Genomic DNA, 21,347 nt, shown 5'->3' with positions numbered 1-21,347 from the left:
TTGAGGCAGGACACCGAGTTTGCCGCCCAGCTGCAGGCCTGTCTCACACCTGGCGGGTCCCTGGACCAGGGACAGGGGTCATCCTGTGCCCGGCAGCCCTGACAAGGGGGTGAGGCAGGGAGAAAGTCCCCAGACCCTTGCCCAAGGCTCGTCATGGCCCCCACGTGCCTGAGCCCTCAGCACAGCCGGAGGGCCCAGCAGCCCCACCCACCACACTGCTCTGAAGAGAGCCCCATCCCCGGGCCGTGGGCATGGTGGGCATCTCAGCCACCGGCCTCGGCCCCCTCACCGCACACCTCACACAGCAGCTCCCAGAGGCCAGCGGGGCGTGCGGGCCCAGGAGCCCCGGCCCTCAGAGCCGCCCCAGGAGGTCCCCGCCTGCCCGCCCTCCGCAGCGGGGCCAACATCTGCCGTGTGCTCCGGGCTGGATGCCGTGGCCTGAGGGGGCTCTCGAGGTGAGAGACGCGGCCCGCCACGGGCACACACGTCTCCCGAGGCCGAGGGACCCCTGGGCCTGGCAGGGCGTGAGGCAGCCTCCCTGCCCCTGGGGCTGCCCCGGAGGACGGGCCTCCATGTGCGGGGACCCCCGGTGCTCGTGGCGCTGCAATGACGGGATGCTGGCCCGGCCCAGTGGCTCCGATCCCCTGCGAGAGCTGGGGTACCTGCGCCCTCCTGCTGCCCCGCGGGCAGCCGCACCGCCTGGAGAGCCCGGGTGGAGCCGGGGGGACCTGGAGACAAGGTGCGGGGGCGCCGGTCCTCCTCCCCCAGGCCCGGGGAGCCCCGACAAGCCCTCGCTGCCCCCGACATGGGCAATATTCCAGAATATTTCAGAGGCCCCGCGGACGCTCACGCTGGGGGAGGGCAGGAGGCCCCGCTTTCTGCCAGAGCGTTGGACTTTCCTACCCGAAGGCCAGCTGTGGGCGGCGGGAGCGGGCGGCCGACCTGGCCAGGCGGCGCCCACGAGCGCGGGCGGGTCTCCGCGCGGCCTGGCCAGCCCGAGGCTGCCCTCCACGCCCGTCTTGCAGCTCGTTTAGACGCACGTGTTAATTATCTTGCCACCGCTGTAATTTCTCCCTGTGGTCCATTAATTAAGGGGTCACACTCCAAGAGCTTGTTTACCCAAGAAACTCTCTTTTTTAATTATCTTAATTGCTTGGAGACTGACAAAGACCCTCCCCTTCCCCCTTCCGGGGTGGATTAGCCGAGACAAACGCCGATGCGCGCGTGCACCCCCGAGCCCGCTGCTGGCCGCCCGCTCCCAGTGGTCCCCGGCGGCCACGCGATCAGGGCCTGCAAGTGACCGGGGACCCCGCGTGGCAGCCCCAAGTGCTCACGTGGAGGTGCGAGGTGTGCGAGGTCCCGGGGTAGCCGGCCAGGCTGCACCCAGGCTGGGCCGTCAGCTGAGCTCCGCACACTGGGGGACCCAGCCCTGCCTGGGGGTCCCCAGCCGCAGCCCAGTCTTGGGCACGAGACTTAGAGTCGCCCTGGGATCCCGCACCCCAGAACGAGGGGGGCTCCTGGGCAGTCGCCCAGGGAAGTGGCCGTCCCCTGCTCGTACCACACCTCCTGGCGTCGGGCAGAACGGACCTGCCTGGACGAGGGAGGACACGCAGGCAGCAGCCATGGGCGGGACCGCACGTCCACACGGGCAGCCCAGCAGCCCAGGACAGCGCCACCCTCCTCGAGGACCCGCAAAGCCCCCACGACCACTGGTGTGACCCGGGCCCACGCGGGGACAGAGGCGGAGCTGTGCCGGGCTGGGCGGCCGGGTCCGGTGATGCCTGCCCCCCACGGATGCGCCCGGCGCCCGACGGCATCACGTCTCCATAAAAGGAGACAAGGGTGGGGCAGCAGCTGCGCGTGCGCCGTCCAGGCGGGCCGCCGGGGCAAGCAGAGGCGGCGGGACGGGTTCTGGCAGGCCAGGGTGCCCGCACCCTCCCCTGCGTCCAGCTGCGGGGGCAGGCCTGGAAGTTTACTTCTCTTTAATAAAGATTAAGATGTCAGAGGCCGGTGCTGCTCAAAATCCCACTTTGATTAACTTCCCGTCACAGCTGAAGCGCGAGGCCCGTCTCTGGACGCCTGGGGCGGGAAGAAACAGCGCCGCCGGCATTTCTGATGACGCGGCGACGGCGTTCTTGCTGACTCGGCGGCTGCTCGCCGCCCGGCGGCCCGGACAATGCAGACCTCTGAGACGAGGGGCCTGGGCTGGGGCCCCGTCGGGACGGGGACGCTGGCCGCTGCCCTCAGGCTTGAGGCAGGGCTTGGGGCGCAGCGCGGGTGCAGGTCTGCCCAGCTGGGGCTCACGGTGTGCCCCGCACCTGCCCCCGTCTCACCCTCCGGCGGGCCGCTGCTTGGGCGCGGCCGGGAGCAGGTGGCACACAGCTGCGGCCTTGGCAGTCACCCCAGTACTCCCCCCCACCCCGGCCTCCGGCGGGCTTCATGCCCACCCTCCTTCCCAGAACCTCAAGGGGCCCCAGAATCCCAGTCGCACCCCCAGGCCAGGCCCCGGCCTCCATCCCCAGTGCCCAGGATCCCGCGAGGGGCCACCAGTGCCCCTGGCCCGCAGGTCCTCTGACCCTACCCTCCTGCTCTCGCCCGCTTGCCGCCGGTTCCCACTGAAGCCACCGCTCCAGTCGGGTCCACTCGCCCAAGGGCCCCTCAGCCCGGCAGCTCCGCCCACGCTGGCCGCCACGTCCCTGTCCGAGTCCTGCCGTCTTGGACCTGCCCGCCCCCCTCTGGCCGTCACCTCCCTGCCCCCACCCTGCCCACCCCCACTGCCCTGCACTGGCCGGCCACCCCACACCTCCTCCCGGCAACTGGGGCCCCCTGACCACTGTTCCTCTGCCGGGAACACCCTTGCTGCCCCCTCAGACTCTGGCCTTCTTACACTGGCCCACTGCGCAGGGCATCTGCTGCCATGCAGCTGGGCATGCCAGCATCACACCCACATCACACCCGCGTCACACCCTGCCACGCCCGCGTCACACCTGCACCACGCCCGCGTCACACCTGCACCACGCCCGCGTCACACCTGCCACGCCCGCGTCACACCTGCACCACGCCCGCGTCACACGGCCTGCCCATTTGCTGCTGCCCCAGCCCTGGGCTGTGCCCCTCAGGAGGCAGTGGCTCTGCGGTGGTCTCCACGCTGCCACGGGGGGCGTCCACACCCCAGACCCAGGCCGCAGCCCCACCCTGGGGACAGGGCCTGGTGCCCCCGGTCACAGGGGAGATGAGGGTGTGAGGATGGGTCCCACCGGGATCGCTGGAGAGGGTGCTCCTCGCCCGCGGCTCTCCCGCCCCTCCCTGCCATGCGCGGCCTCAGCACCCCAGCCCTGCCAGCACTGGCCAGTGCCCAAGCCCAGCTGGACAGGGCTCCGCGGGCAGGGTGGCTGCGCTGGCTCTGGGCCGGGCCCACAGGCAGGCTCGGCAGACTCCCCGCACCTGGTCTAAGTGACCGGGAAGACTCCTGCCGGGAGCTCTCCAGCTGGGCTCTCCCAGGAGAGACCTGGACGCTCCACGGAAGGGGCGCGTGTGGGCCGGGGGCAGCGAGTCCAGACGCAGGGCCTGGGCGGGTGTCTGTTCTCCCAGACGGAGTCCGGGGACCCCCAGGCTAGCACCCGCTGGGGTGCAGGCGGGCTCTTGGGGGGCTGTGGCAGGAGCTGGGTGGGCGGCTCAGACCCCAGGGCAGGGGCCTGGCGGGAGGCGGTGCCCAGGCTCGTGCCCGCTTCCAGGAAGGCCGCGGCCCCTGTGCTGGGGACGCCCCTTCCACGGCCGACAGGTGGGCCCGTCTGGTGGCCGGGGCCGCCCGCAGGCAAGCGCGTTCCCCACATATTTGGGATTGTCCCAGGATTCCAGCCTGGGCCTCGGCGCCCACACCTGGCGTGCGCGCAGTGGAGGGGGTGGGGCGCACGGTGCAGGGCCGGCAGGACCGACAGGCTGTTGAGGCGCCTGGCTGTGCGCTGAATGGGCCCCGTCCTGGCCTTGGACACAAAAGAAGCAAACGGGGCCCCGGCTGACGGGTGCCTGGGGGTGCTGGCCGGCCCCGCACAGGCCACGAGCACTGCGCCCGGCCCTCGGCGCCCCCCGTGGGCCCCACAGGGCTGGCTGGGCCCTGAGCTCTCTGTTGTTGCTGTGGCGACCAGGGCTGGATCCCAGTCACCTCGGGGTCCTGCCCGGTGCCCCCCAAATCTGTCTCTACCAGTGCTGCTTCCTGCACGGGGACCCAAGCCCAACTTCAGTCCCTGCCCTGGGGTCGGGGGCGCCCAGAGGCGGTGGCTTAGGAAGGAGGGGACAGGTGTCTGCACCCCATCCTGCTTCCTCCTGGCCCCGGGCAGCTCCCCCTGCCAAGGAGCCAAGGAGCTGAGGGCGCTGCGGCCCAGAGGCCTCCCCCGACAAACCTACCCAGGGGATGTTTCCGAAGCAGGGACAGTGCGAGAGCAAGACAGGCCGTGAGGGACAGTCCAGGCCTCCAGGCCTCCGCCTCGCGCCAAGGCAGGGACAGCACCAGGAGAGCCCCGGGGCAGCGGCAGGTGCTGGCCCGGCAGGTGCGGGTGTGGGGCCCCCGCCAACCCCGGCCTCTGCCGCCGGTAAACAGACTTGGGGACGGCCCCCCGCCCAGCGCCCAGGCCCACGGGCTTATCGGGAGCGCCGTCTGGAGGCTCCAGGATGTTTCCACGCCTTGTGAGGCTGCGGGGAGGCCGAGCCGGGCGGAGGACAAAGGCGCTCGGGGGTTTCAAATGCAAAACTATTTTGACCCAACTGCATCATCCTCCCAAGGAAAACAGCAACCCGCGCCTCACAATCCCTCCTGTCGCACAGGAAGTCCTGCAGCTCCTACCAGCGCCCACGGCCTGCTTCTCTGGTGAGAGGTCACCGCGGAGGGCCAGCCGGGGCCGCTTACGAGCGGCCTTTCAGTCTCTTCCTGTTGTTTCTCCTGAGTCCTGCCTCGTGCTCCCCGCGGCCTCGGGGGGTCCCCCCTGCCCGGGACTTGGGTGGGGGCACCGAGCTGGAAAGCAAGGTCCCGAGAGGAGGGGCCTGGCCGGTCACGCCGGGCGGGGACGGGAGCAGAGCTGCGCGGCCTGTGGCCCCCTCGCCGAGCCCCGTGGCCCGCGTGGCGCTGTCGGGGTGCGGCTCGGGGGCCCTGCATCACCGCCAATGCCGTGAGCACCCCCCGCTGTGGTCACGTGGCCCCACCACCCTCATCGGCGTCATCCTCACCGTCCTCGTCCCCATCTGCACCCCATCCCCGTCGTCACCTGCGTCTTCTCCGTTCTGTCCACCCCCCCCCCCCACCAGCACCGTCGCCTCCTCTCCACCCTCACCCCTGCCCTCACCCCCACAGCAGCTGCCCCGGCCCTGGGTCTCACTCAGCGTGACACGTGCGGGCGCCTCCCGGGAGGGCTCCGCTCGCAGGGACGCGGGCCCCGGGCTGGAGCCGTCACCTCCGCCTGAGCGTGGGGGAAGCCAAGGCGCCAGAGGACAGGTTCTCGGACGAGCCCCTTCCTGTTCCCAGGGGTTCTCCCCAGTCCCGGCCTTCAAGGGGGCTGCCGGCGCGGCTCAGAGGAGGGGGTCTGGCCCCCAGGTGTGTCCTGCTGGGGGGCTTCTGGGATGCTGGAAACCAGGGCCCGGAGAGGAGCAGCCGGCCCGTGGCCTGGACAGCAGTGGCCAGCATGGCGCCCCGCGTGTTAACGAGGAAGGGGCACCAGGGGCGGATGCGGGGGCGACGGGGCATGCCGGGGGAGGAGGGCTCAGCCCAGGCCACGGGGAGGTGGCAGGGGGATGCCAGCCCCATGCAGACGGGCAGGCGAGTGGACGGCACCGGAGGACGGGCCGGCCGGCTGTCCTGCCAAAGGCCCCCGTCCTCTGGTGGAGCCTGTGCTGCAGGGCCCGGGCTCGGGAGCTGCTGGGCCGAGCTGGGCGGCCCCGCCATGGAACCCCAGGGAAGGTGGGGCCCCGCCCTCTCCAGAGCCACCTCACTGGTCACCCGGCCAGGCTGGGTCTGGGCAGCCGGGCAGCAAACCCGCAGGCCGCCGCCTGCCTGTGTCTTAGCCCAACATGGCTGACTTGGCCAAGACCCAGCCGCGGGGCCCCACGCCCGGGGCCTCTGGCCAGTGCCTGCCGAACCCCCCGGGTGAGGTGGAGAGACACCCCCAGACTGCTGCCTTCCGGGCGCGGGACGAAGCCGCCCTGCCCCCAGCCCTCCGGCCTGTGGCCGCCACCCCGACCTCCCCGGCCCTGGCGTCCCTCCCCCGTGCCAGGCCCCGCTCCTGCCTCTGCGCTGCGTCCAAAACAGCAGCACAAAGGGAGGAAATCTATTCAAAATTCCTCCTCCTCGTTTTATTTTTGCAGCTCTCTGGGGTGCCCATGCTTCAGATTCTCTTCCGATAATTATCTGCCCTTTTGGGGCCCTGGTAACCGGGAGCCGGGGCTGGGAGTCCAGGCGAGCGCGGGTGAGGGCCCTTCCCTGCCCGTGCCTGCCCGTCCCTGCCCTCCCGCGCCGGGGCTCGGCCGAGGCCGGCTTCGGTCTGGGACGGCGCCCTCAGCGGCTCTGGGCCCCTCAGCCCAGCGCGCTGGTGACGGTGTCCGTCCCGGCAGCACAGACGCCGCGGCGGCCTGGTGTGCTGAGTCTTGGCCGGTGCTCAGGAGCAGCGGAGGCAAGGATCCAGCAAAAAATAATAAGTCTTGCCTTTTATTACTTAATTTATCAACACTGTTCTGGAGAAACCTCTCACTTGCCGGCGAGAGGCTCCTGGCCTGCTGGCGGCCCCCGCGGCCATGAGCCTGCAGCAGCACAGGAGAGGCGGGGGCCGCGCAGGGGCGGTGCTCCCGGGGCACCTGTCACTCCAGGAGGCCCTCGCTCCGGCCAGGAGCCGCGTGCTACCCTCTCGCTGCCCCTGCACACGGGAAGCGGCCAAGGGGGGACTGCCTAGAAAAATGGCTCCCGGAGCCGCAGGCAGCAGAGGCCCGGCCCACACGGCACCAGTAGGGCCACACACGGGCCCTGACCGGGGTGGGGGCAGCGCCCGTGGGGTGCCATGAGCATGGCCAGCAGCCCAGGCACGCAGGTGAGTAGAGCGCCAAATGGGGAGGCCAGGGGGCGGGTCTGGCACCCCAGACAGCACCCACCCCCCACAGTAGGTGCTGGCCAGCATCCGCTGAACTGGCAGGCGCAGGCATGAGATACAAGACAGGAGCGGCCCCAGCACAGAGGCCCCCTGAGGGGTCAGCAGGCTGAGGGGCTGCCCTTGCCGTCTCCAAATGCAGAGAAGGGTCCCGCGGTGCCCAGCTGCCCACCCCACGGGCCGGCGAGGCACAGGGAGGCCCTGCCCACGGCCATTGCCTCCGCGGGGCCACATGAGCTTCCTGCAGCAGCCCTACCTCCACCCCAGAGGCAGAGGTTGGCCCCACCCACTCGCAGAGCCCCCAGGATCCGCCCCCACGCCCCGGGCTCCAACCCCCAACCTGCGCTCCTAGGCTCTACCCTGCACCCCCATGCTCCACCCCCACGACCCCAGCTTGGCTGCTTGCGAGCCCTCGTGTTTTACAGAAGGTGCGTGCGCAGCGCATGACGTGCCACTTAAAAGCTCCTTAAAAACAAAATTACTAGCCTTTATTTTCAGAGCAGTTTTGGGCTTGTAGGGAAACGTCTGGAAAGCAGGACGTCCCCGCCCCTCCCCCGCCTGCATCAGCCCGGTGGACATGACCCCAGAGCCAGTGGTGCCACATCGTCCCTGACCATGGCCACACGGACACCAGGTCCACACGCCCAGTGTCCACTGCCAGTTCAGGGCCACTCAGCGGCGCCTGCCCTCCCTGCCCTAAGTCCGGCCTGCCCAGCCCCTCAGACAGGTCCGCTGCGTGGCCTTCTCGTGGCCTCTCCCAGTGGGATGGGTACTGAAGGCTGCGTGTTTCTGTGCCCTGAGAGCACAGCCCCCTTTGGGGGCCAGAAGATCCAAGTGTCCTTTGAGGCACTGGTTTGTTCTCCCTGGCGAGGGTGTCTGTCTGTCCGTCTCACTCAGAGGCAGTTCCCTGAGTCCTCGTGCTTTGGGCTGGGGCTCCCCCCACAATGACTGGGGTCCCTGCCTGCCCTGGGCCTGGGACCAGGCCTCCCTGTGACCCCATGTCTGGCATGTCCCGCGGCCCTGCCCGGTCAGGGACCGGGGTGTCCCTGGAGTGGGTAGACGTGGGGTGTTCTCCCCTGAGCCTGCTTTCCCTCCATGCTTCGGGCCCTGCCTGGTCCAGGCTCATCCCGCCAGTGGCCTGCACTGGACCGCCGGCTGGGGGCCCCTCTGAGCTCCAGGGGGCCAGCTGAGCGGGGTGAAGGGCCCACACCGGGCCCCAGACACGTCTGTCCGTGCTCAGGCTGTGGGCGAGCGGCGTCACCTGTGCTTGGCCTGCTCCCGGCGGGTGGAGGTGCTGGGTGACATCAAGATGGGCGGCTGCGGCGGCACGCGAGAGCCCACAGGGCGTGCGGGGGGCCTGGCCAGGCCTCAGGGGCCAGAGCTGCTGTGGGGTGGCAGCTAGTGGCTCAGTGCCAGGTGTGACTACTTCCCAGCCCCCCGCACCCACACCTGTGACGCCAGGTGGGACACAAGAAGCCGGGGTCCCCTCAAGTGGTGCAAGGTGAGGGGACATGAGCTCGGGGTCAGGGTCTCGCTCACTCAGACGTGGTGGGCGCAGCCTTCCTTGGGGGCCCTGCCAGAGTTTCCACAGCACCCCAGACCAGCCTCAGAGACCCCACGCCACCGCTGAGGCCTCGCTTCTGCCTCCAGGCAGGAGGCGCCCGACGCTAGACCGGCTGCAGGTCTAGCAGCTGGAAGGCCCCCCTCCACCCCTGGGTCTGGAGCCTACGGCCGGCAGTGACCAGCCGCAGCGGCCGAGGTCCCGGGCCCACGGCGGCCCTTGGAGAGGGGCCCCGGGGAGGGCTAGCTGTCCAGGCGGGTTGTGTAAAACCAGGAGTCGCCGACACTCGAGATGACAGCGGCGCGGAGGGTGCCGGGCGGGGCGGGCGGGCTCTCCGCCAGCCCAGCTGGGCTCCGGGGGGGCCACCGCAGCCGGCCCTCCCGGCTCCAGCGAGGTGTGCGGCGTTTCCGGCAGAAGATGCGAAGTCGGCCTCCGAGCTGATGTATTTTCTCTCCTAATAGTGCAGCACAATTTAATTAACCCGCTATTGCACCCACCTGAAGATTACGGAGTTTATGGACGCCGCCATCTGGCTCCTATAAAGCCGGTAATGTAGATAATAAATCCGCTTCATTACCCGGCAGCGGCGCAGGCGGCTGCTCTGGGCGCCGTCCCCGGGCCGGACTGCGAGGGACACCCGAGGTGCCGAGGTGCCCCCGCCTTCCGGGGTGCTGGCAGGACCTGTGTGGGGCCAGCGGCCCCTACCTCGGGCCCAGGCGCCCTCCCAGCCCCTGCGCCGGCCGCCTTCCCACTTGCCGCCGGGAGCAGAGATGCCAAGGCCAGGACCGGGGTCAGAGGCCGGCCGGGCTGCAGGTCTCGGGCCAAAGGGGGCCTTTTGTTTACCTTCCGGCTGAAGCCGCCACCCCAGCCCGCGTCTGCCTCGGCCTGCAGGCTCACGGGCAGAGTGGCAGTGGGCGGGGGTCCCGTGCGGAGTCCCCAGGCCCTGGCTCCCACATTCTGCCCAGTGGCTCCCCTGCACCCCTTCCTCCAGACCTTCACCCCAAGACGCAGCCCTGGGCGCGCGGCGGTGCGGCGGCAGCAGCTTCGGGGCCGTGTGGCTGTCACTCTCTGAGCAGCGACAGGGTGAAGTGGGCCAGGCTCACCCTGCCCGCCCTCCCGGGTGGCTCCCAGGCTGGGAGGTTCCAGGACTAGCACCCTGCACCCCAGGCCGGCGGCGCCCAGCGAGGCCTGGCCTCTGGCCCCACAGCTAATAAATTACCGCGGGAGATTAATTACCCTCGCCTCTCCAGGCCTAATCTGATGGTTTAAGCTGATTTAAGGAACCCTTAGATTGGGGTGGGGGCGGGGAAGGCACAATCAACTCAATTTAGACTGGGGGGGCGGGCAAAATGCAAACAGGTTACATTTATAACCTCGTCACCCGGCCTGGTGCTGCCCATAACTCACCCCGCCACTGTATCGGCCCATAAATCACCCTTATCAGCGCAGGAAGGGGCCACAGCGCGGCCCCCGCCGGGGCAAGTTCAGGAGCTGCAGGGCAGCCGGAGGTCAGAGTCCAGCCAGGGCTGCTTCCAGGTTGCGGCCCCTCCCTCGGCCTGATTTTCTGCCCCGGGCACCAAAGTCTCGGCTAAGGGGCCTCTTGAGATAAGCCTCCCCTGCGGTGAGAAGGCAGGCCTGGGGGGGCAGGGCGGGAGGCGCTGGGGTCCTCGGGCCTGCCGCGGCCAGGAGCTCTCGGGCAGGGGGCAGGCTGGCCGCCTCTCCGGGCCCGGCCCCCTCACACCTCTCGGCTCTGCGGCCTTTGATTCAGCAAAATCAAGGATGAGAACTTCTTAGGAGAACTTAGTTTCCATGGCGACCGAAGCTGACCTCCACATTGTCGTTCTCAAGAGGGACTGACTTTACTATATGTTCATTCACTGAATTAATGGACTCCCAGCTCTTTTATCAGCAGCCCGGAACAAAGGAACGAGAGACATGTCGTCAGGGCTCTCAGCCACTGTCCAGCCCTTTGTGCGGGGCTTACTGGAACGAAGCGGGTCTATTCAGCCTGAGATTATCAAAATCAACTCGGGTTGTCTCCGTGGCAGCTAAACACACTTTGATTTCATAAAGACATAACTGATCCTACATGCAAATTAATAACCGCGATGGCAGGGCGCTCCGGCCTGGGGCTGCGCCGGGGGCGCTGGGGCGGGCGGCGGTGGAGCATGCGGGCGGCGGGCGAGCTGCCGCTGGGCCGGGGCGCGCTGGAGAGCCCAGGGGAGGAGAGAGGGGCTTCCAAACCCAGGCTGGCCGACGTGGGCAGGGCGCGCAGGGCCGAGCCGAGAGCACCAGAGGGCCCCCGCCCAGCCCCGCCGAGGCGGCGAGGCAGCGAGAGCTCCCACCAGCCTGGGGCTCCGCGTTTGCACATCTCCCCACCTCGCCCCAGTGACCTCCCTTCCCCTCCCGCCCCCGCCCTGAAAATAGTCCCTTCCTCGGGGAACAATGCAGAGGAAGTGAGCGCAGGGCCGGGAGCCTGCCCAGCGAGGGCGGCAGCTCAGATGCCCCCGAGGCCAGGACCGGCAGCTGGGGCGCCGGGACCCCGGGTGTGTGGCCTGCTAAGTAATTGCTGCACAAAAGACACTTAGCAGCCGCTGCCTGTCCCGCCTCGCTGGGGCTGCCGCGCTCGGCCGGGCCCAGAGCTGCCTTTGGGGGCCCCCGGGTCCCCACGGGAAGGACCCCGGAGGGGCCCTTAGGGCTGCCCGCTCCCCGAGGCCTTTCGCCGCGGTCAGGCTGTAGAAAGGTCCACTTCCGAAGCCCAGCGGGACAGACCACGGCCCTAACATCCAAATAATCATTTCACAAATTATCATAATTATCAATCGATCACCCGGCGGCCGAAGCCAGGCGGGCCGGGAGATGACTTTTATGACCTGTAGCATTTTGTACGTAATAACGGGGAGATTTATGGACCCATCACGCGCCCTGTTCCGGCAGTCGGACTTTATTAGCTCAATTTATTTGGGACTCTCCTTCCGGCCCCCCGGCCCTGAGCCCCGGCGGGCGCCCCCGTCCACAGCACCTGACCGGGCCCTGCCGGTGCCCGTCCTGCTGTGCCGAGGGTGGGGGGCGGGGGAGGGGGGAATGAAACCGAGGAGGGTCACGGCTCTTTGTTTGCGTTTCTCCGGCCCTTCCTCTTCGAGGGGGACAGCAAACAAGACAAAGCAGGAGGGGGCTGCGGGGCGGCTGCGCCCCCTTTTCACATCACCAGAGATTGGATCAAATTCTTTCAGCTGATACCATCTCCCCGGGTGGACTACACTCTTGTTAGCGGATAAATTCCAGCCCTCCAGAAAGTCAAAGAATAAATTTAAGCCCTTTGCCAAATGTGTATCCTATTGGATTTTGATAAGACGGCCATTGAGCCTTAATAACGTCTTCCATCCATTTCCAGCGGCCCTTAACACGGCTCTTTATTCGTCCCCAAAGCCTCCTCGCCCGGCCTTTTTATTACAGGCTCGGCCGGGCTCTCCAGGGAGGCCGGGGTGATGGATGGACAGCTGCTAGATTATCTCCCGCAGCTGTTTGCTCTCCGGAGCCCCGGGCTTTCCCGCTAAGTAAACAGAGACTAAATAGGGTCGCAGTCCCAGAGGGCCCAGCTCCTGCTCCGCGGAGGAGAGGCCGCGCAGGCAGCCTGCAGCCAAAGTGACTTTGCGTGGTGGGCGAGGGGCGCGCGGGCGCGGCGGCGGGGCGCGGCGGGGGCGGGCCGTCTCATCTGCGCCCACATCGCAGGGGCCGGGGACAGCGGGGGCCGCGGACCGGAGGGGAGGCAGAGAAGGGGGGACGGGGCTGGAGAAGAACGAGGGGCGCAGGGAGACGTGGGGACCAGGGAGACCCAGGTGCACGGGGCTGCGAGGGGTGGGGCTGAGGGGCTGGGGCCAGGCTCAGTCAGGTGGGGACCCCGCCCCTTCTGGAGGGGCCCCCCGCTCTGGCGCCTCTCACAGAACCGGCCTGGGGTGCGGACCAGCTGGTCCCAGGTTCAAATCCCACGTCCTGGGCCAGGGCGCCTCCAGCGGGGGCTGCACCCTACGCCCAGTTTGGAGCCTGCCTCGGCGGAAGACCCCGTCTTGCGCGTCTCTGGTCGGCCCGACGGAGCTGATGCCCTGCGCCTCTGCTAGGGATAAAGAGCAGGAGGCACGGACGGGAGGACTGAGGCCCAGAGGCACGGCCCCCCGCTTCCCAACGTGTGCCGACTTACTGTAAGGCCCCCAGGCAGGGGTGTCCCGGGGGAAGAGCCCCCATGGGCCGGACACCACCGCCGAGTCACCAGCTGAGTGACAGGAGTCTGACTCCGGTAGAAAGGCATCGCCGGGTCGGCCCTACACGGACCCTCTCGGGCCTGGGAGGCACCACGGTCGGGGGCACGTTCCCAGGCCCTCCTGGCCTTGAGGACGCGCCTGTCCTCAGGCGGGCGTGCATTCTGGAAAGAAGGCCAGCTGGCGGCTGCGTGGACCCGTCCTCCTGACCCCCGTGGGCGACCGTCTGCCTTTGCGTTAGCCTCCCCCCTTCTGAGCCCCTGGACAAAGGGCCAGACCAAGCGCCAGGCTTGGGTTTCCCTGAGCCCCACAGACATGCCCTTGGGTCCCCGACCAGCACAGCTGGAGGCCCCAGGTGCCCACGACTCAGGTTGGCAGAGGCTGGAAAACCCTGAAGTCAGCGGGGATCAGCGTGACGAGAGCCTGAGGGGAGGCGCTGGGCTGGGGTCAGGAGGCCGCTCTGACCGCGCCCCTTGCTGGCCTTCCTGACCTTCCGGCTGCGGGCCCGGCCCTGTTCTGAGCGAGCTGGCGAGTTGGACCTCAGCAGGCTGACAAGCACCCGCGCTCGGCGGGGTCCCGCCCCCAGCACCCGGCACTCTGCCCCTCGGTAACCACCCCCGACACTGGGCCGAGCGGCCAGCCGAGGCCCTGGAGGGGCTGCAGCCCTTGGCCTGGCCTCCTCACAACCCCTGCCTTTATTTAGACTTGACCTGTGGCCTCCTGTCTTGACCCTGATGCTCAGGCCAGACCCTGCTCCCGCCGTCATCAACCTCCTGCCTCCCTCCCCACGGCGTCAGACGGTCCGTCCCGTGTTTGTGGTGGAGGAAAAAAGATTTCGGGTTCACCTTGGAAGGCCAGAGGCTGGCGCGGCCCCTGGGTGGATGGTGCAGCCCTGCTCTGCAGCCGCGGCGGTGGCAGCTCTGGACGGGTCTGAGGGCGTGGGCGGGAGAGCGCTGTGGCGGAGGGAGGCGGGCAGGGACTGTCCGGCGCGTGGACAAAGGTTCCCAGCAGCCAGACTCAGCCCGAGTGAGGTGGCCCCGGCACCGAGGTGGCGAGCTTGCGAGGCCCAGGGCGTCTCCCAAGCCATACCGTGAGCCTGCCTGCGGCAGGTGCCACCCCCAACAATTGGTCCCCCCACGGCGGGTCCCCTCCCTCCTGGAGCTCTGCCCAGGTGCCCGACTCACGCTGCCAAGCAGGGCCGAGGACCCGACCACGTCTGGTGAGCCAGCGCGGCCTCACCTCCTCCCGCAGCCAGCGCGGCCTTCCATCACGGGCACTCGGCCAAGCCGTGGCCCATGAGAGGTGGGCAGGACACCCGCGCCCATCCGTGATGCTGACATGAGGGGCACTTGGCAGCCCCACCCGCTGTCCCCCACCGTCCACCACTGTCCCCCCTGCTCGGCTGAGCACAGGTGCCGGGAGAGAGCATGCTATTTTATTCCACTGGACAATCCAGAATGCCTGGTCAGCTAAGCTACCGTGTGCGGTGTGTGTGTGGAGTGCGTGTGTGCGCATGTGTGTGCACGTGTTAACTCCCTGAGTTAATGGAAGCTGAACTCTGACAAGTGGTTTCTGGGTTTGGAGATTTCTAGATCTGACCCCAGCTGCTGGCCTGCAATGTACACAGCAGGCACGTCCGTGTGCATGCGTGTGTGCGTGTGTGCGTGTGTGTGTGTGTGTGTGTGTACATGTGACTTTTCTGGGCCTACTCCGCACTCTGGACCTTGAGCTGGCACCCGCCTGCCCCACTGAGAGCAGCACTTGCTCACTCGCACGCCCGAGGCGCCAGGGCTCAGCCCACAAGTGCCTGTGGGGCCACGGCCAGTGCGAGCGTCCAGTGCAGACACGCGTGACACACCTGCTCGTCAGACTCTGCTGAGCCTGCGTGGCGTAGGTACCCCCGGCGCGCCGCGTGACCCCACCTGCTGGCACGCCAGACCGGCCCCTCCTGGTCATGTCCAGCCCCCGCCGGTGCCCACGGCAGTGGCTGATGCCCGCGCGCTGCCCGACGGCCCGGCCCCGCTCCCGAGCACGCGGAGGCGCCCGCCTACCTTCTTGATGCAGCTCTCCTGCGCCGGCACCTCCGGGTCCATCAGCATCTGCTGCAAAGCAATTTTGAAAGAGGTTGTTAGTTTCTGACAAAACGCTCGGGGCCGATCGAGTGTTCTCTGGGGAACGGGAGGACGGGGCTTCCCCGGGCCGCGAAACACGGAGCCTGCAGGGCCTGGGGTCTCCCGTGCGGCCCCGTCTGGGGACTGAGGACCGCGGCGGCCCAGGCCGGCAGGCGCGGGCTCCTCGCGGGCAGACCCTCCGCGGGCCTTCTCAGGGGGCCAGCACAGCACAGCGGCCCTCGGGCAGCTCGGCAGGGCGCCGGTGTGGGAGGCTGTCCCTGGTCTGCTGGCCCTCCAGCGAGAGGAGCGGCCTGCGGCCAGGCCTGGCCGTGCCACCGAGGACGGGAGGGGGCACCATCGCCGCAGTGCGGGCACCATCGTGTCAGCTGTGCCCGGGCCGACTGCCGCGTGGGGGAGGCGGGCAGCAACGCGGTCCCTTGCTCTTGCTCACGTCCCTGGCTCCGGGAGGAGGACACTGCCCTGAGGCCTGGAGGGGCCTCCTCAGAGGGGTCAGGTGGCAGGGGGCCTTGTGGCGCAGCGTCCTGGGCGCGCCGGGGTGGCCACAACTGACCCTCTCGCAGAGGGCCGTGGGCACCGTGGGACTCCTGCCTTCCCTTGGCCCCGGCTCGGGCTCGGGGGCAGGAGGCAGTGCCAGCAGGTCTGGGCGTCCCCCCACGCTCAGCGCGGGCCCAGGCTGGTGCTGGCGCTGGGGTGAGTCTGCTGCGCCCCTCTGCAAACCACAGGCCCCACGCCAGGGCGTTAGGGACGGGCCCCGAGTGCTCTCCAAGCCGAGCGAACTAACAGGTTAGCGGGAGAATGGGCTCCTCCCGCCGGGCGGCAGCGCCGGGCACACACGCCGTGTAGAAGCGCCGGCGTCCTTTCCGTAACACAGAAACCGAGACCGAAAGGGATATTTGAAAACCAGAACGAGGAATGGTGCCGACTCCGAGCTTCCGCTCCTCGCGCCTCGGGCCGCGCGGTGGCCTCTCGGATGGCGGGCGCGGAGTGGGGCGCCCCGGGCCCGTGGGCCAGCGAGAGGCCCGACGCCGCGTGCCAGCCTGGCCGGGGCCCGGCTCAGCTGTGATAACAAAAAGCCGCGTCTTTCAGTGTTGAGAATTCTGCCCATTTGGGGAATTTATGTTTCTCTTAATAGAATCTGAAACTGGGGTTTGGGAAGTGACTCTCCGTGAAGAGAGAACGAGACAGAAAACGCTCAGCCCCACGGGGCCGCGGGTCTCCTGGGACAGCGGCAGGGACGGGCCCGGGCGGCGGGCAGCGGGCCCCCCAAGGCGGCGGCGCGGGCAGGCTGTTTCTGCCCACCCTGGCACGCCCGCGTCAAGAGCCAGGGAAGCTGGCGGGAGGCTCGGCCAGCGCGGAGAGAGGAGAGTGGGGCTGGCCGCCCAGATCGCGGCGAGGCCAGGGCCTGCGGGAAGTGGCTGCGCGGCGTGATGCCCGACGGCCGGGCAGGCGCCCAGGGTCCTCCGCACGGCCCCAGAACAGAGGCCCGCTGTCCAACTGTCGCCCGTCCAGGCCGCACCCGGCCCGGCCACCAGCAGGGATGGCCAGTGTCATGTAGGCTGGGGATCCCAGGTGGGGGTGCCCGGGCCCCCTCAACTGGGCAGAATTCTGTGGTCCAAGGGCCACTGAACCCAGGAGGAGAAAACCTTCTCCGGGAGGGGGGCGTCTTCCAGAGCCACTTCCCTTCTGGGGGAGCCCCTGAGCCCCAACACCATTCCCTCCTGGGTCAAGGATGCAGACCCTGGGCCCTGCTCTCCCTCCCTGGCGAGTCACGGGGCCGGCACCCAACAGCAGGGGAAGGCTCTGACCGCACGCAGGGACCACCGGCCTGCCCCAGCTGCAGCCCCCCTGGGCCTCCCCACTGGACCTGAGCCTCGGGGGACCTGTGCCTGTGGACTCGGTGGCCAGAGCACCGAGGGAGGCTTGGGCCTGACGCACCAGCCTGTGGGGTGGGCTAGGCCAGCTCCTCCCTGGAGGATGCTACTGGGTGGCTCCAGCCCCACCCCTGCCCAGGCCAGGTCTGGAGAAAGGCACCCCGGGGTGGCCATAATGGGGTGGGCGGGCCCCGAGGGAGGGTTAGATCACCCTGGTGGTCAGTAGTGACCATGGGCCGGGTCAGGGGGACGGGGTGGGGACGTCTGGTGGGCAGCCCGATGAGAGGGGACCCAGCATGCCCAGTTGGATGCATGTGGCCTCCCTGTCCCCAGGTGCAGGAGCCGGGCCTGCCTTCGTGGCCTGTCTTAGGGCTCCTGCTCCTATGTCCGTAGCTCAAGATGGACATGTACACTCCCCCCAGGGCCGGCCAGTGCCCCGCACAGCGGACGGATGCTCCCTAGCCCATCCTGCGGCTGCGCGGCCAGAATTGTTGCCCCAAGACTGCCCAGGTCCAGCCTTCCCCGTCCTGGGCCAAGGCCAGCCTGACCGCTGTCTTTCGTCACAGACTGAGACACGTCCCCAGGAGCTGCCCCGGAAGCCAGGCCCACACTGCGAGAACTTCTCTGCGCAGAGAGAGCCCTGGACTCTGGAGCCCAGCACCGGAGCCCACCTTTCCAGAGTCCGTGGTCACTCAGGGACAGGGAGGCAGATGTCCAGACACACCCAGCGAGAGGGACAGAGGTGCGTGGGCGTCCAGGGGCAGCGGGAGCAGGGGCTGCAGGGGCCCCAGCTCCTGGCTGTTGGGGAGCAGGGCCCTGGGCTCTGGGGGCCGCAGGCAGGGGCCAGCTGGTGACGCCACGCAGCGGGTGGGGCCCAGGCGACTAGAAGCCCAGCTCGGTCATGAGCTGCAGCGGAGGTGGCCCGGGAGCCCCGCGTGGACGCCCTCCAGGTGCCTGAAGGGGCAGTGAGGCCTGCAGGGCGGGGCCGGGCAGGCCCACGCGTCTGCTCACCGGCCGCTGACCTCACGGACACGGCCGCGCTCACCCTGGGTCCCGCCTGCTGCGCCGCCGAAAACCCTCTTTCTTTGCAGGCTGCGTCCTCAGCACCACGCCGCTGGCCGCTGGCCGCTGGCAGTGCCCCTGGCTCCCGCAGCCCCAGCTCGCGCCCAGGCAGAGGATTAGGTGTGTTTGACTAAGCGTTTTAGCCAGAAGCGAGGCCTGACCCGGCACTTCACCCCAGGTGCCGCTGCCAGGACGGCGCTCGGCGGGGCCGGTGGGGAGGGGGGGCATCTTAAAATAAACCCCCTCTGTTCTCCAGGAGGCGGCGCGGAGTCGCCGCTGCCCGCGTGCACGGCCGGGTCCAGGCCCAGCTGCGTGGCCAGTGGCATCTCTGCCCTCAGTGTCCGCTGTGGACAGACCAGCCCCGGCTGCCCCCTCTGGCCTGTGGCCAGAGGCCCCTCGGACCCCTCACCCGCAGCCCCCGAGCACCCCACTTCTCTCCTCTCGTGGTTGGGGTCACTTCTTTGTGCTCAGGGCCGTGTGTCCAGGTCTAGAAGCAGCTGGAAGTTGATTCCAGGCCCCTTCTGTGGGTGTTGGGGGGTCAGGGCTCCTGTGAAGGTCACTCAGGGAGCCCGGGGGCCCGAGGGGTCAACGGCACCCTCCCCGTGCCGTGCAAACCCCGCTGGCCGCGGGGCTCAGGGTGCAGCAGACACTTGGCCTGCACAGACAGCGAAGCCCGAGTCCCAGGTCAGCAGATTTGCTTGACACCGCGGGCTCCACGCGGCTCAGCGACCCCAGGGGCCGGCCGGCGGCGGGAGGTCACAGGCCTGGTTCTGCCTCAGCGACCCCCCCCCGCCCGAGGCAGGACTTCCAGGGGCACCCCTCATCTTGACTTCCTTTGGCAAACTGAAGTCGTGGTCCGTGTGCGGGAGCCGCCACAGCTGACCAGGCCACTGCGGGCCTCGACCCCTGAGGACAGAGGGCAGGGCTGGTCCCCGGGCCCCAGGGCGCGGCCAGGGGCCGGCAGGAGCTCGGCGCTGCTCCAGGAGGACCCGTGTCCAGACCCTGCTGGTGCCAGCTCCGCCCTGGGGGCAGGCGCAGCGGGGGTGCGGGGCGGAAGGGAGGCCCCTGGACCCTTCCGACCGGGACTGGACCTGAGCCCGTCGGGCCTCGGGAGGGGCACCCGCTCCGGGCTGGGCGGCGTCCGCTGGCGGCCAGCCAGGGGGTGGTCACCGGCCGGCCGGCCTCGCCGGCTCCTGGACCTGAGGCTCGGGGCTGTTGGCACAGACCTTTGAGCGCTCGACTGGGCGCGGGGATATTTATTTATTTTTTGCATTAAGAAAAAAAACCCCAGCTTGGCCGTGTTCGAGCTGCAGAAATGATTTTTTAAGGCGCCTTGGACACTGTTTTTAGCTTTTATGCCGAACAGACACTTCTCAGTTCTTTCAAGTGCCACCTACCCCGTGAATGGAGGCTCTCTCCTTACTCCTAAGGAAAATATTTACACAGTCAAGTGTGCCCCAGAGGAGACCCGGCCTCCTTCAGAGAGCGCAGCCGACGCGCAGAGGTCTCCCCCTGTTTACATTCCCAGCCCGCACCTCCTCCCCGCCCCCACCGGCCCTGCCGGCAGGCCGGGGTCCTCGCTGAGGGCCCCCGAGGGCCCCCACAGAGAAGGGGAGCCCCGCCTCCCACGCCCACCGCGCTGCACCCGCGGCCGCCACTGCGCAAGCCGGCTTGACTCCGGGCTGCCTCGGGGCCGGTCTCCCACCCGCTCCCCCGCACACCCCCCTGGGGCGCGGGGCCCTCCCTGTCTGCCCAGGACCGCACCGTCCCCTTGGCTGAATGAATGGATGGACGGATGGACGGATGGGTGGGTGGGTGGATGCTGCTCTGGCTGGGGTCCTTCCCAGTGCCTCCCGCTGGCATGGAGCGCCCAGCTGCTTGCCCACCCCAGGGACAGTCAACCTGGACGGGGCAGTGCCGGGTGCAGAGAGCCGCTCCAGGCAGAGGCAACGGTCGAGCCCGGGGGCCCCTCCCACCCGGGGCCGTGGCACCCTGCTGAGCACAGCGAGGACTCCTGTGCTGGGTGCGGCTGGGCCCAGGTGGGTGGGCAGGGGACCCCGGCAGAGGCCGCGGGTGGAAAGGCCCTTCTCGGGGCTCCCTGTGCCAGGCGGGGGGGCTTCTGTCCACCTCTGTGGGAGCAGGGGCCTGGCTCCCCAAGACAGGGCGGGGCAGGTGCTGCGGGGCAGGAGGGGCCTGTGCACGCTGGCGGCCGCAGCGCAGGGCCCACGCGGAGACACTGTTCGCCCTGGGCCACCGTGCGCGGGGGACGGAGCTCGGGCCACCTGCTCCATGTCCCCAGCCGGGCATCCGGGAGATGCCCACGGAGCCGGGACGACGCAGGGGCTGGGTCTTGCTCACACTGACTCCAAACTGAGAGCAGCTTCTGAGGAGAGGCTGGCCCTACGCGCCCCTGCGCCCGAGGACCACAGCCTGCGCGACGGCCGGTGAGGGCGCTGCGGGCGCCCTGCGGGACCAGCCGAGTGGGCCCTGGGGTGGGCCCGCGAGCCACGGCTGAGCCAGCCCGGCCCTTCCCGACACTGTCCTCAGTGGGGCTGCCGGGGCCCGGCCTGGGATGCCGAAGCAGGACAGGCCTCCCGGGTCCCGGACCCCACTCCTGTGTCCTGCCTCTTCCCAGGATCCTGAGTGGGGCTCTGGGCTGGACTCCACCCTGGGCGCGGGGAGGACACTCTGGGGGACCACACGGCGAGGAGTGCCGGGCAGCGGCTGAGGGCTGACCCCGAGGGCCCAGGCTCGCGTCCAAGGACCCGCGCGTCCAGCGCCGCCCGCTCCCGGAGGACGGGCGTCCCGGAGGGGTGCGCGGAAGTCCTGGCAGCGGGCGGCGGCTCCCACGTCGACTCTGGACAAGCAGCGATTGCCTCAAAGGGGACACTCGGCTCCAGGGGCTGGACACGCCTGCCCCGGAAGCCAGGGGGACGTTCTGAGGGCTGCTTGCCCCCGCACGCGCCAGCGCCTCCTCCCGAGGTGTGGGTGGGACAGCAGAGGGGCCAACAGCCAAAGGAGGCAGGTGGTCTGGCCTGGCCCTGCCTCCTGGGTGCCGGCCCTGAGTCCTGGGTGCTGGTCCTACACAGCGGCCTGGCCCCAGGGTCTGCTCTGCTGCTGCTCTGTTGCCGCCCTGCAGGCTTTGAGGGGGGCCCAGGCGTTTGCCACGCACGTGGGCAAGGGAGGTGGGTGGTTCTGTGAGGCCCGGGGGTGACTGGACCGACACCTCCTCTGGCCAAGAGCCGGCTCTGGGGCAGCAGGAGCTGAAGCTCAGCGTTGACCAAACCACGGTCTGCGGTTGAGTGAGGGCCAGAGCTCCCACGGCATCCATGAGCACAGTG

The 21,347-nt window shown here is 69.0% G+C and overlaps 1 protein-coding gene across 1 annotated transcript in view; it reads right to left on the bottom strand.

Annotated features, from left to right (window-relative positions):
• Window positions 1–21,347, bottom strand: part of PRDM16 (PR/SET domain 16) — a 148,640-nt gene that overhangs the window by 76,428 nt on the left and 50,865 nt on the right. The window contains 1 exon segment of the mRNA XM_037499564.1: window positions 14,993–15,043. Within this exon segment, the coding sequence (XP_037355461.1) occupies window positions 14,993–15,043 (51 nt within the window).

The sequence above is a fragment of the Talpa occidentalis genome, unplaced genomic scaffold, assembly GCF_014898055.3.
Source record: "Talpa occidentalis isolate TD23 unplaced genomic scaffold, MPIMG_talOcc4v2.1 talOcc4.9, whole genome shotgun sequence".
In the NCBI taxonomy this organism is placed as follows: domain Eukaryota; kingdom Metazoa; phylum Chordata; class Mammalia; order Eulipotyphla; family Talpidae; genus Talpa; species Talpa occidentalis.
The sequence above is the reverse complement of the archived record's forward strand: the minus strand, read 5'-3'. Positions and strand labels throughout refer to the sequence as shown.